The sequence below is a fragment of the Fulmarus glacialis genome, unplaced genomic scaffold (assembly GCF_000690835.1).
Source record: "Fulmarus glacialis isolate BGI_N327 unplaced genomic scaffold, ASM69083v1 scaffold2152, whole genome shotgun sequence".
NCBI lineage: Eukaryota > Metazoa > Chordata > Aves > Procellariiformes > Procellariidae > Fulmarus > Fulmarus glacialis.
The window spans coordinates 12,259-27,559 of record NW_009199604.1 but is presented as its reverse complement, the minus strand read 5'-3'; the positions used below and the strand labels follow the sequence as shown (position 1 = coordinate 27,559).

Here is a 15,301-nt window from a genome sequence, read left to right as displayed (position 1 = left end):
CCCACTAGGACAGGGACTGTGGAGGGAGCGTTAGGGCCAGCAGGTTCAGACGCGTTGCTCTCCACATCTGGAGCCCCTGGCACCTGGAGCTCCAGGACTCGGCAGTCAGGATTCACAGTGATGGGAACTGGAGGTGAAAATGAGAATCATCCAATGAGCAGAGTGGCTCAGGGACCTCTTTCCACATGGGGCTATGGGTTGAAGCGTTCGAGGGTCTGAGCGGTCCTGGCGTGATTCAACAAAGAATTTAAACGTTCCCCAGAACAGGGCATGCAATCACTGATGAACCGAGAGGCACCTTGGAGCTGTCACAGCTATGTCCTCTCTCGGTGAGCAAGTCCACACGCTTTACAATAAATCTCTCTTTCTCTTTTCCATATGGCCATCTGTCCTCTCTGGAATTGCGTCCACACCCCACCCCAGACTTTGACGCCTTTCAGCAACTCCTTTTCTCGGTTTTCCCAGCTGTCACATCCCAGCCTCATTTCCTGGTAACCAAGCCAGGCATATTCCTGTGACTCCAGCTCAGTTGGTGGATCTCTAAAATCATGGCATTGTCATTTCAGGGTAGCTTGAACAGATGGCCACTGCATTTTCACACCCTTCCTCCTGCCAGCTTACCTGCGTGGCTTCTGGCTTCCCAGAAATCTACAGAAAGGAAACAGAGAATAGTGTTTTATGAATCTATTGGCAGTTAGATACTTGTCAACCTAGAGTATTTCTGCCTATTGATGTGCAATTATTGTCATTACTGTGATTCTGCCTCAGGGTTGACTTTACTTAATGCACCAGTACATTTAGCAAAAAATAAAACTGTTAAACCGCTTACCCAGCTCAGCTTTGAGTCGCTCTGAAAGGGAAAGATGTTCCAGTTATTAACACTTATTTTGTGAGGGTTTTTTCAAAGGTGGACAACCCCAAACAATAGAAGATCAAGCAATGCCATGAGTCAGTATGAGGACTTTTTTTAATCAGTGTGATTTAAATTTTTGAGACTTCGTTGCAGGATGAGGGACACAAACTGGGACTCTAGGGAAGGTCTGCATTTGTTTACATTTAATAAGCATTTTAGAGGACATGAAGTCAGCCAGTTGGGCTGTGTGGAAGAAATTAATTTCTTGGCTGTCATTGTAATCGTTCAGGTGGACGTGATTTGTAAGGAAAAAACACATGATGCAACATAGGTGCCTGTAGCTTTGGTGTAGTTTTTAGGTAAGAAAAGCTTCTGGCAAGGAGGATTATTCATAGTCCAGAGAGGTCTTAAAGCAAGCTGTGTGGCAAATCTCTTGAAGAAGAAAATTGAACCTCACTGTGAGGAGATATTTATGTTGGCTTCACCCTCACAGATGGCATACTTAGGCTCATCTGAACACTTGTTTTTTTTTTTTTATGAGGTTTATAAAAATGTAAGATTTATATAAGATGTTTTCTTACCAAGGCGTTGTCTATTTTCAGACATTGCTGTAAAAGAATAGTAAGTGAAATAAAAAACTTGAGGAGATAAAAATTAAGAGGTGAGATTTGAAGGAAATAATTCTGTCACTGTGCAAATATTGAAATGATTTTTTCCTTTAAAATTTGCCATGTGAAAACTTGTTAACTTAAATTCTTAAAAGCATATGTTGTGGATAAAAGTCAGGTGTAAATTATCATGACTATACTGCACTGTTTCTATGTTCTAGAGTTATGGCACTCTTTTTTTTTTTTCTTGCCCCTCTTCCCTTCATTATACACCTCCAGTGCTGTCTGAAATGGTGTGCCCTGGGCAGGACACCTCATGGCATCTCAGCAGAATCTAGATATCCTAGTATAAACAGCTGAATTTCAACCCAAATGAACATAGTCAAAATAGTTTGGTATGCAGGCTCAAGTGACAAAATGCAGGAGTCTATTTTTGAGTTCTCTAGGTGCAATTAGCGATATTGCTGATCAATATTGATGGCACTGATAGTATCCTCCTTATTGTGGCATAAGTTGTCTAATGTTATTTGTCTACTGTCTATTCATAGGCACAAGCTGTCTCATGTTATTTGAGATGCCCTAAAGTCTCCTGCCTGGGGTTCAGGAGGCCTACTCATCCAAAAGGAGTTGACCTCTGGGAGGGTCTTTGCTGTACGTGACCTCTCCAGGTTGGTATCCCGGTTGAGGGATGAAGCAGGAAGAGAGGGGGAAGCATGACAGAGCATTTTCCTTAGTACTTATTTTGTATGTAGCTAAACATCCAAGCCAATATTTCTCAGGATACAGAGTCTGAGCTGTACATTTTTGGCTTTGTTACAGCTGTTTGAATAATATGACCAGAAACTGAAAAAGAACAGGAGCAGTAGGCCAGAGCTTCAAGAAATCTCAGTACAGTCAGCAAGACTCCAGGCAGAGAGATTACACAGAAGCAGAAAAGTATCACAAGCCTCTTAGAAACAGAGCCACACTAAGTAATATATTTTAGCAGTGACTAAAAATGAAATAGAAGTAACAATCATTTGAATAAAGGCAAGCTGCTATGCTATTTTATGAAGTAGCTTATTTTCATTCTCTCGCATATACCTACTCGGCCCTGGTGAGGCCGCACCTCGAATCCTGTGTTCAGTTTTGGGCCCCTCACGACAAGAAGGACATTGAGGTGCTGGAGTGTGTCCAGAGAAGGGCAACGAAGCTGGTGAAGGGCCTGGAGCAGAAGTCTGATGAGGAGCGGCTGAGGGAACTGGGGTTGTTTAGCCTGGAGAAGAGGAGGCTGAGGGGAGACCTCATGGCGCTCTGCAACTGCCTGAAAGGAGGTTGTAGCGAGGTGGGGGTTGGTCTCTTCTGCCAAGTAACAAGCGATAGGACGAGAGGAAATGGCCTCAAGTTGCGCCAAGGGAGGTTTAGACTGGACATTAGGAAAAACTTCTTTACTGAAAGAGTGGTCAGGCCTTGGAACAGGCTGCTGAGGGAAGTGGTTGAGTCCCCATCCCTGGAAGTATTTAAAAGACGTGTAGATGAGGCGCTTAGGGACATGGTTTAGTGGGCATGGTGGTGTTGGGTTGACGGTTGGACTCGATGATCTTAGAGGTCTTTTCCAACCTTAATAATTCTATGATTCTATGATTCTACTTGTAAGAGTTGATTAACATTGTTTTAATTGTAGAGCTATATTTACCTCCGTTGTTTGTTTTCTTCTGTGATTCTAAGTTGATCAACAAACAAAACAAAAAAAGGAAGGGAAAAAAAACATTACTGGCTGGCCAATTGGTTTAATTTAGAAGTTAAAAATGATGAGATGAGCTTTTAAAATTATTTCATTGTCCTCAATTACCAAAGCTCCAACAAGTTATTGAAAAATGGATCATTTTTTAATTTACAATCAAACATGAAAACAGGTCATAAAAATGTTTGTTAAAGGGAACAGACACATCCAGAAATAATTCATATAAAAATCTACATTTCATTTGCTCTTTTGGGGATGTAAATAGCATGCACCCTAGAAGTACTAAAAGGAACAAGAAAACTATATTCTTACCTAGTTCTGTCTTCAAACGTTCTTTTTCTGAAAGAAATTATACATGATTATTAATGTATAAGTTTCAGTATCAGATTTAAAAAGTTTAATTACAACGTTTTCTTGAATACTTTTAGTTTCTTTTTCTTCAGTAATATATTAACATAGGACCACCCATGATCAACTTAATCTATTTGATGAGGTAAAGAAGGTTGAGTTACACAGAGAATTATGAAGTCAAATAAAAAACCAGCTAAATTAGTACAGAAATTTGGAGGAGACCTTAACTAGCTAGAGAGATTAGATGATCTTCATCTTACATTTTTTATGTATCTACAAGATGAATGTCTCTTATCTCATCTAGTTGCTTTGTAGATCCCTTATAGTCAATGTCAATGGCAAGCCCACCCCACCACCCCTTCCAATCTCCTTCTCAATAATAGCTTTCTCAGTTTGAATCTGATCTCTCTCTCAGTGTTCCTGTTTCTCTTAGCTGACTATGAAGACAAGACCCTCAGGAGGACCCTTAGACTTCTATTATTTTAGAAACTTAAATAAATTGAATCTCACTGGTAAGTTGAAAGGCCAAAATGAGATTACTGAGCTCCTCTAGACTATGTCTTGTTTACTGTTATCATTATTTGAGAGGAAATATATGCTGATGACACACAGAATGAAATTGCAGTTTGGAATTGTTGTTTCTTCAGGCTAGACTGTCTGGATGAGAGGATCAGAGCCAAAGCCATGGGGTAAAATTTAAGAGTAAACAGCTCAAGGCTTGTTATTTAATTTTATTTTTCTCTAATAATCTTGGGAATTATTAGCAGTTAAAACAGAAGAGGCAAAAGATCAGAATACATGGATTACTGTGATCCAGCCATGCAAAAAATGGAAAATAAACCTGGCATAGAATAACGGCATTTTCAGAGCAACTACAACATTGGTAAGGTTATACCTCAAGATATTAGTGCAATTATACTAGATCACTGTGTATCAGTCTGTTCACCATCTTGCAAGCATCAGAGGATTACCCTGAGTGATTTACTCTACTTCAGGCTACCTATGGAGAGGTCAATACTTTTTAACTATAAAGGACAATGTGACCAATTGTCATTGAATCCTTTAAGCCGATAACGACTGCTACTTTAGAGATTCATGTCCAAGAAATTAAAATGCTGTCAATGAACAATGAACAATGAACAATGTCTTTGATTTTATGTTTTCAAGATATCCTCACAGTTTTTGAGGAGCATTTACCTGTTAGAATGCTCTTCCTCAATCTTACTGCGGAAAAAAAGAAAATTGCAATATTAATTATTCCATATCTCAAAAAAAAAAAAAATTATACCAGTCATATATAATGGTATATTATTATGGAATGGTAGTTGAAAGTTGAACCCATCAGTTCTATAGAAAAACTAAGTCATTTTAACAGAGGTTTATTTCAATACCAGAAGACCTTAGAAATACCTGAAGAAAAAAGAGCTACTGGAACAGCAACCATTTACTGATGAAGCCCCTCTATAACCTCACATCTGGAGAAGCGCTAGAGGCAAGGAGCACTTCCACATGCAGATAGGTAGACAGATAAAAACATCTTTGTGTTGGATTCCTCAGCTGATGTTTATATTTCAGGATATATATTTTTTTTTTATTCTTATCCTGAGGAACAGTTGAATGAGCTCTGGAGCAATAAAAGACATTGACTGTGTTGTTGTATTGGAGTCTATGCAGCAGGAGACTACCCCGATTTAACTGTGCTCACAAAGAGATCTGCCTATCAGCGAAAGAAGCAAAGCTCCCTGCTTAAGCAGCCGTGGCAGTAGTCAGAGCTGGGCAGTGTCCAAATACCCCCACATTACCTTGGTGCTCTGCAAAACTGAAATATTAAATATTGATCATGCCTGCATTATTACCATGCCTATAAAACTGCTTCCGAGACTGTTGCTGGTACAGAAACATAAACTTTTCTCCTAAAATATGGTCATATGGGTTTCTATTTAGCTTCTTCATGACTCACCTTCTTTATGGGATTGTCTAAAACTACCTGGAAAAAACAAAGAAACTTTTAAAATTTTTTAAATTTTTAAACAAGGTGTCTATTGAGAATATTGAAGCATGATTTTAAAATGAGAATTTTTTCAAGAATCCACTATTCTAAAAGCTAAAATCATATTCTGTGCCTGTAAATATCTGTGATCATACACAGTGGCATCTCATAGTAGTGACTTCTGTGTAAAAGATGTTCTGTGCATTCACACACATGCAGCCCCCACCCATACTCTACTTTTAACTATACATCTGTTAATTTTTTCTGTGTCCCTCTCATTCCTTTACGTTTCTTTCTGAATCTGACATCAAAATGTTATTTACGTTTTATGTCATTAACTGTGTTTTGCATTGTAAGTGAAAACTTCCGTATCAACTGTTGTAGATGGAAATACTTACCGTTTAGTTTATAATCTATAGCAGCAGTAACAGATATATTAAGAAATAAAATTACAAGGAAGGCCGTCATCCAAGGTGAAGTGGAAGGAAAGAAGACATCTGTAAAATATAAATGGTGTCACCTTCACTGAATGTTTCTGAAACAGCTAAGAGAGCCTCCAGTGGCCAAAGCATATGCATCTAGTGCCATTCTATTTGCTGTAATGTATCCTTTTTGGCCTCCTCCTGCCACCTCTGAAGGTTGTGGGTCTCCCTTGAATCCCAAAACATCCATGTGCTGTGCTGCCAGCTATTACAGGCCATCAGAGATAGTATTAGATGCCCATGTACAGGCAATCCAACTGTGCTCGTTCATAGAATCATAGAATCATTAAGGTTGGAAAAGACCTCTAAGATCATCAAGTAACAATCATTTGAATAAAGGCAAGCTGCTATGCTATTTTATGAAGTAGCTTATTTTCATTCTCTCGCATATACCTACTCGGCCCTGGTGAGGCCGCACCTCGAATCCTGTGTTCAGTTTTGGGCCCCTCACGACAAGAAGGACATTGAGGTGCTGGAGCGTGTCCAGAGAAGGGCAACGAAGCTGGTGAAGGGCCTGGAGCACAAGTCTGATGAGGAACGGCTGAGGGAACTGGGGCTGTTTAGCCTGGAGAAGAGGAGGCTGAGGGGAGACCTCATCGTGCTCTACAACTCCCTGAAAGGAGGTTGTAGCGAGGTGGGGGTTGGTGTCTTCTCCCAAGTAACTAGCGATAGGACGAGAGGAAATGGCCTCAAGTTGCGCCAAGGGAGGTTTAGACTGGACATTAGGAAAAACTTCTTTACTGAAAGAGTGGTCAGGCCTTGGAACAGGCTGCCCAGGGAAGTGGTGGAGTCACCATTCCTGGAAGTATTTAAAAGACGTGTAGATGTGGCGCTTAGGGACATGGTTTAGTGGGCATGGTGGTGTTGGGTTGACGGTTGGACTCGATGATCTTAGAGGTCTTTTCCAACCTTAATGATTCTATGATTCTATGTTTGGAGAAGCTACCTCTTTATGAGGGATACGTGCTGAGCAGCCCATCTCTGAGGACAGTATTTGCACTGTTCAACCACAAGATGAAGTTTTCAGCAAAGAACTGTCTTCAGTGGCGTTTCAGATGGGAAAAAAGGATCCCCCTCTTATCTTTTGAAATAAAATTGCCCACTTTCCACACCAGGAATCATCTAAAGGGAGGCACATGCTGAAGCTCAGAGTAATCATTGGTGGCGTTAGGGAGAGAGAAGGGGATGGGTGCAGATATTCAGCATTTCCTATCAGCGTATTCCAGCTGTCGCAGGTCATTGTGCTAGGTACCCTGGCAGCATTGTAGGACCTTTCTTCTCCCCATTGGCACTTTTAAATCCTTCCCTCTCCAAACTGGCACAGTGCTCTCAGGTGGCAGCTAACAAGAGCTCTGCATTAGTATTTATAGCTAAGATGTATCTTGAATGTAACAAGTAATCTAAGACATAAAGGTGGACTTATTATGTTATCCATCTAAACACTAGTCGTTTGTGTTTGGGCTGGATGTCCAGGATCACTCCAGGGTCAATGGAGAGACCATGGACAGCAGCCTACCAACTGGTCCTGACAGCAATTGATCCTGGAGGTCACTCACCTGAAATCAGGACTCGGGATTCGCACATTGCGCTGAGTAGGTCATTGACTACTCTGCAGGAGACTTCCTTGTCAGATCCTGGTTCGAGATTCATGGAACTTACAATATCAAAGACTCCTGAAGAAGTCTTTGTGCTTTGGGTGGTCACTTCCTCCTTCCGTGTCTGTCCCTTACTGTTCAGCCAAACTGCTTTGGGCTCTGGAAACCATCCCTGTGACTTGCAGGTGAGGCCGATGCCCTGACCCACATGACCATCCAGGAAAACAGAAGACTCATCACCTTTAGCTGTAGAGCAGCAAACAAACAAGCTCCAACAAACAGGAAACAAGATATTCTCTCACTAAACAGTACCTGATAGGAAGGTCTCCCCCAGATTTATCTATAAACACAGTGTGTAAATTCATCAGATTTGAAATTTTAGTTCTCATTAAATTGCTAGTAAATAGCTCTTCCTGTGTTACATTAAAATGGGACATTTTACGTATGTAACCTCCCTTTTACAGTCCTGATAGAGACAGATCTTTGGACTGATTTTTGTTACCTCCACAAACAACTGGAATTAAAATAAAGTAGCATGGCACTGACTGGAAATTTGTTGGACATCTATGACTACTCAGAGTCTGCTGGCAATAGAGGTAGCCTAAGCTATAGCAGAGGCTGGTCTTTCACACGGCTAAGAGCAAGTGAGATGAATTCAACCCATTGGTACCCCGTAGACCTTTCTGATGTTATACAACTGAGCTGAGGAAGAAGTAACAAATGCCTGTCATTCCACTCACCTGCCACCTCCAGGTCAACCACCACTTCATCATACCAATTCTCAAAAAAGACACTGCAGGTGTATTTCCCTTTGTCCAAGAGCATGACATTTTTCAGGTGAAGAGACACGTTTCCCTTATTAAATTCAGACTGAAAAAAATTTGTCCTGCCTTGGTATGTCTTGTCCTCATGAACTGGATTGTGTGTGTTTTTTCCATCATAAATGGTCACATCAATTTTTTTTGAGTTTCCAGTAAATATCCACTGAACGGTAAGTCTCTCAGGGATTATCTTAACTTTCAGCTGACAGGGCAGGATGACTCCTTTTCCAATGACTCCAGTGACAGGCTTGTCAGGAGGAATAATTTTATACTGGCCTGCAAGAAGATATAGATGTAAATCTTACCTGTCATAGAATCATAGAATCATAGAATCATAGAATCATAGAATCATAGAATCATAGAATAGTTTGCGTTGGAAGGGACCTTTAAAGGTCATCTAGTCCAACCCCCCTCCAGTGAGCAGGGACGGATATCTTCAACTAGAGCAGGTTGCTCAGAGCCCTGTCCAACCTGACCTTGATTGCTCCCAGGGATGCAGCATCCACCACCTCTCTGGGCAACCTGTTCCAGTGTTTCACCATCCTCATTGCAAAAAATGTCTTCCTTATATCTAGTCTAAATCTACCTTCTTTTAGTTGAAAACCATTACCCCTTGCCCTATTGCAACAGGCCCTGCTAAAAAATCTGTCCCCATCTTTCTTATAAGCCACCTTTAAGTATTGAAAGGCCACAATAAGGTCTCCCTGAAGCCTTCTCTTCTCCAGGCTGAACAACCCCAACTTTCTCAGCCTTTCCTCATAGGAGAGGTGCTCCATCCCTCTGATCATTTTTGTGGCCCTCCTCTGGACCAGCTTCAACAGGTCTTTGTCTTTCCTGTGCTGAGGACTCCAGAGCTGGACTCAGTACTGTCACAAATGTTCTCATTAGCACTTCCTATAGAAAACTGGAATACATACAGGTATGTGAATGCAAGAAAAAGGAGCTATTCTGCTCTGGTAAAAATCAATGAATCAGAAAATGCTCTGGACCAGGATGTTATCTCAAGAGCAAGTTCCATAATCTCCCATTGTAAAGGCTAGTTTACCAGACATAGACTGATGGGACAAGAGGGTTGGAGAGGAAGATAACCTGTGACAGTAATTAGATCACATCTCTGTAGGTCCATATGAGCATATACAAGCACAGTTTTGTAACTGAAGACCCCTGCCGTCCTCTGCCATCCTTCACCATTACCACTTAACCTAAGAACATAGTGTAACCCCATGGAGATGCTGCTGAGAATACTGAGCTCAGTCTGTAGACTGTTTCAGACATAGAAATGGCATGTCTATCATGCAGAAAAGCCAGCTCATTTTATAAAGTTGGAACTCACAAAGGCAGGATTTTGCCTACCCAATTTCAGACGTCCATAATCTTTTCACTAGGACGGCTGCGTTCAATGATGAAACACACCACAGTAAGTACATTTCATTTCAAATGCAGGCTACTTGTTGCAAAATGGTCGTTAGCAAAAAAGGACAAGCTTAGTGTTGAGGTTTAATAGCAAAAATACTAATGGCCTTTTACAGAGCTTACTTTCCCATTCAGTTCACCACTCTAAAGTGGGAGATACGAAAAGGAACCTAGGCTTTCTCAGCATGATAAAGTGACAGGGTCAGCCAAGCTGAAAAATAACTCCAAAAATGAGAAAGAAAGATGCCTGAAGAACAGTCATTGGGGGCCTGTGAATCTATTTATAATCCCATGTTGAAGGTTTAAGTGAGTCTTTAGTATTGCCTAGGCATTGTGCCATCTGCACGATTGAAGCATATTAAGATTTCATATAATGCTACTGTTTGATTCTGGCTTCAGACAATGAGTGGAGGGAATGGTGAGTGTCTGCTATGTATATAAAAAACCCGAGGTATTGCTACGAATATGTTGCAAATAAAATATGCAGTGCCAAAAAACCTCACAAATCTACTTTTTTTTTTTTTTTTACTTCTAGATCTATCCACTAGCTCTGGAAATTAGATATCATTCTAAATCAAATTGGGATTAGAACAAAACCTAGATTTACCTGTGACTGAATGAATTATCTGTAGAAAAATAATGATGTGAAGAGTTGTCGCCTGCTGATATCTGGAACCCATCGCCTTGCTGTTTTGTAAGACATCAATAAGCAAATCTTACCAGATTCCTGTAATCTTTTCAAGCACAGAACAGAAAATGGGAAGAGAGAATCAAACTAGAGCCATACATTTCTCTATATATCGCTGTATACGGAGTGACACAAGGACAAATCCTCGAGGTGTTTAGGTACCTTCGAGTGAAATTAGGAAGATGACAGAATAAGCTGTTTTTAATGGAAGTCAGTTAAGTTGTGATTCTAAGACTTATGCTTAGCCACCAGAGAAAAGAGATTTATTTCCGAGAGACTTTGAAGGACACTATATTGGGTCTTAAGAACACTTCACAGGCCTGGTCCCCAAGGGTCCATGAGACAGTGTTCAGGGAAGTTCTAGCCAGGACAGAAGCATTTTTTTTAGATGATGTGAGGCTAAATCTAAACCCAATAGGATGTGTCTAAATTCAGGCAGGTGAGACCATGAGGCAGACAGAAGTCTATGAAAAGCTCATTCATTTCCAAGTCCTGCTAGAAAGCATTTACTGTGCACTGAAACTCCCATGCATTGTTTCTCTTACTCATACTTGCTTGTTGTTAGATGGAGAAAGAAGCTAGGATTTCTAGAAAGGATCTTCAAAAATGCCAGAAGACAAAAAATCAATTTTTACATCATTCCTGTTTTGAATAAAATGCTTACATACTTCTGTAAGTAGCAGATGAGCATGCTGTTTGAAACCATGGATTCAACTTGGGAAATTCCTGACCTAAGTAGCACACATTGGCTGTCAAATGATTATTCCAGGCCCATAAAGTCAGTAAAAGCAGCAATGGCTGGAATTCACCTGCTGTATATGAGTTAAGTAAGTAAGTTTGGATACTTGGAGAGAAATATGTAGGTAAGATGAAGCAACCTATCGATTGCTGTAAAGGAAGTCAGAGAGGATACACTGGCATGCAGATTCTAGGGGTGTAAATTCAGGTGCACAGAATCTCACCAATGTTTCAATAGTTTTTTGGTATAAAGCATAAGTACTTTCCTCCACCCAGAGCTTTTCATATGAACTCTGAAAAAATTAGACTAACCTAGAGTACTTGTATCGCCAAACTCAACATCAGAAGGGACTGGTTTCCTTAGAGCCCAGAAGCATTTCTGTTCATATGCAAAGTCTGCAGAATATGCTTGGTGCTCACTTCCTAGTGAAGGCTAACCCATGTGTACCTTTGCTTTCCTAACAAAGGAGAAAGATGAAGCAGTAGAGTCGAAAATGAAGCTAGGGATTGCAACCGCAGAATGCCAAGCCCATTGTTGTAATCTGCACTCATTCCTTGCTATTTCTGTTGAAAGATTAACTATTCACCCGAATGCAAAGCTAGCTTTTCCAAGATCTAGAGTGAATGAAGGAAGAATAAAAGGGATTAAAAACTGCAGCAAAGGTACAGAGCCTGTCTGTCTTGCTTTTGATCTATTTCTGTTTTACACTCCTCCAAATAAAGCTAAGGGTCTCAGACACAGGCCAAAAAATATTTTTAAAAAGGGAAAGACAGAAAATAAATGCCACGGATTTGCACCATTCACCAGCTGGAAAATTTAGCAAAGATTTATTGCTTGCACATACACGAATGTAAAAATCTGTACCCTTTATCTTGATTATCTCCAGAATAAATTCATACCTGAGTTATATTTCATTAATTAAGATTATCTGTGTCATGGCATATATAATAAGTCATATTGATATATGCCTACCAGACAAACACGTAACAAATCTATATTGCTGACACAACAAGAGCAAATAAATTTGCTTTCATAAGTGGAAATAAACAGCACGTTGCAGTCCTCAAACCAACCCCATCCATCACAACAGTTTCAGCAAACTATCTCTTTTGAGCAAATAACAATTAATATTGCAGTGACTAATCTCTTTAATAAAGGTTGCTAGCAGGTAGCGTCTGATTCAAAATCAAAATCATAGATCAGATTTAGGCATTATCCACTCTTACACAAGCAGACTGTTTTATTCGTTACATTAAGGCAGTAAATAAAAAGAAACTTAAATGATCTTTAACAAGTTCATTGGAATGGCACCCTTAAATGACTGTAACGTATTCCCACTGATCCAGGCAAGAAAGAAGCCCTTTTAATTCCAAACTGGAATCATTCCCTGAGGGCTGTAAATAGCAACCCCCCCACTAAATGTTAATGCAAACCCCTTCAAAAACCTGATCATTCGCAATTCTGTTTCAGCCAGATTTTAATTCCTTACCTGAATAGCAAGATCCAAAGTATCCATTTTAAATTTGGCATGGATTATGGAAGGGAGGAACCTTTGGCTTTTATCACCTGAACATTTGTACTTTCTTTTTCCATATCTATAGAGGGGATAGACTTCACTAATTTCCTCACTAAAGCTTGTAAGTATCAAAACCTGAAATTTCACCATGAGCAGTTTTTTGTCCTTGGGTGCAATATTCCGGCCAATACCTGCAGATACCAACAACCTATAGTGGAAGATATCCAAAGGCTTGATTTGCCTACACACCTAGATCCAAAGTACAGCAAGAGGATTATGTTTCAAATCCTTTTGTACCTGTGCAGTGCAACTCATTTTCTAGTATGGCTTTCCGACAATCAAATAAAACTGAGAAAACAGCATGAATGCGAGGTAGAGAAACCAAAATAGGGTGTTGCATGAGCCCATCACCCACTAGGATGATTTGAAGTTAGAACTATGAATATACAAGACAGAGACCAGGTAGGAAACCATAGAAATTTAGAAATTGTGCAATTTAGAACTTTAAAGTGCGAGACCTTATGATTCAATTACACCAGCTTTATTTATGTATTAGAGAGAGAGGAAGTTAAGAGCTGTAGTGAGCAGGAAAATAACTTGATTTACAAGACTCAGACCCTTCACAGAGAAAAAGACTAATGAACATCTAAATGGGGCTGAATTCCCCTTCACTTAAAGGTGGGATGGATTCTGCATACAAAAGTGTTGCACCTATATTTAAAACTCTTGTGGTTTTTATGGATTCCAGGCAGGATCGATCATGTTGTAGAGCTGCCTGTCCCTCCTTTGACTGTAGAGAGAGAATAAACATCCAGCTGAGACCCAAAACCTCATCTTTAAACAGCCAAGGACACAGCAGCTTAATTGCATGTGGGGAATCCAGGGCTGTGATTCCTTTAATCAAATATGGTGGTTTATCGTATCGTGAGATGAATCATAACTCAAACTCCACTGTCTTTCACAATCTCAGGAAAATAACTGCTTGTTTCACATGAAAATTACCTCTGAAAATGCAGGCACCTCTCTCCACAGACATGGCATTGAGGACCATCCTGATAAATTAATGGAAAGCTAAATCTTAACACATGGAGGTGGGCTCCCATTATCAAACTTTTGACCAAAACCTGCAGTTTTCTGATTATTTGCATTTGTTCCCTCACACACTGCATCCTCAAAAATATGCCAAAAATGTTTTTAAAGTTACATGTACACCATCTCTATGCAATAGAGAGATGGGAACTTAGAAAGAGGTATTGCTTTCTCTGGTTGTACTGTACAAAAAAGCTGTAAATGGTAACTGTTTTTCCTAAAGAATAACTCCTCTGCTGCAGAAAAGAAAGTACTGTCTTACTGCCTCGTTAACTGAAGGGATTGGTTGTTAGCTGATTAGTGTGCAGTTGCAGTTCTCTTACAAAACCAGACAGTTTATATTTTCAGAAGGACGGCTAGATTAGGCTCATATTAGATGATACCAAAATAGCACTTTGTTATCTATGTCAGATAGCTTCTGATGAGTGACATTAAAATCTTCTCAGGAAGTTACATGTTGGTTAGGCAGAAAAGACCTGCCGTCAATACTTCTCCCTGCTAAGTCCAAATGTGAATTTGCTTTGGTGACGTCTCCTTTTGTTTGCAAATTTTTAGACATGTTTTCTAATAATTTGTAATGACAACAGACAGTGCAATAGAAGAATTAGGGTTCAAAATAAAACAGCTAATTCTCTCAAAAATCTGTAATGACTTATTACATTGAAGGATTTACATTATTGCAGTTTCAACTTGTTCTCTGCTATTCAGCTAAACAAATTCTAGCAGGCAGCCCAGACATTCCCACTTTATTTCTTTATGAAGCATATCTTTTTTTTTCTCATCAACAAAGTGACTAAAAGCTTTCTGTTCAATAGGTTTCCTTTGATATATCACCTTTCTCATAATGCAAGTCATGTATATCAGGAGAATTTGTCAGACCTAAAATATCTCTGTCTCAATTCTTCAAAGCTGAATCAAATTCAGCAGAAGCAAGAAGTTGTGCCTAAAAGGTCTATGGACTTTGGTCTGGGTCATTAAATATCTCCCAGGCAGAATATTGCATTCCTGGGCATTGGCGGCACCATCCAAACCTGGATGATATGGGGAGTCCAGTTGAGAAATTCAACCCTAACTTCTATAGTGATCTCAGACAACCCTTCCTCCCCCTGCATCCCTAAGGAAGTTAATTCATGCTTTGTATGTGCCCATTTTCTAGATGGGGGTCATCACTGATGAGGTTGCAAGATGGACCTGCAGAATTCACCTCATCAGTGATGACTCCATCTAGGAAATGTCAAGATTCACAGGAGAAAGAATCACATTTTGCATTCTTGATGTCATCATAAGCTCCATCATTCAGCAGGTTCATTTTCAAGCAATCTCCTCCATGCTTTCTTCAGTTTTGTCTTTGCAAAACTGTTTCATGCTCCTTCAAAAGTCTCCTTTCCTATGTGATTTGTAGGATTTAACACAAATGCACCAGTACCAGATAT

The 15,301-nt window shown here is 40.0% G+C and overlaps 1 protein-coding gene across 1 annotated transcript; it reads right to left on the bottom strand.

The window, feature by feature from the left end:
- Positions 1–621: 621 nt before the first annotated feature.
- On the bottom strand, positions 622–10,516 carry LOC104073498 (butyrophilin-like protein 8; the record flags this gene model as incomplete). Its single annotated transcript, XM_009573301.1, has 5 exons — positions 10,444–10,516; positions 8,343–8,699; positions 7,564–7,848; positions 5,496–5,522; positions 622–648 (listed from the first exon to the last, which is right to left on the bottom strand). Coding segments are annotated over exons 1-5 (769 nt in total), but the record flags the coding sequence as incomplete, so codon positions are not given.
- Positions 10,517–15,301: the final 4,785 nt, after the last annotated feature.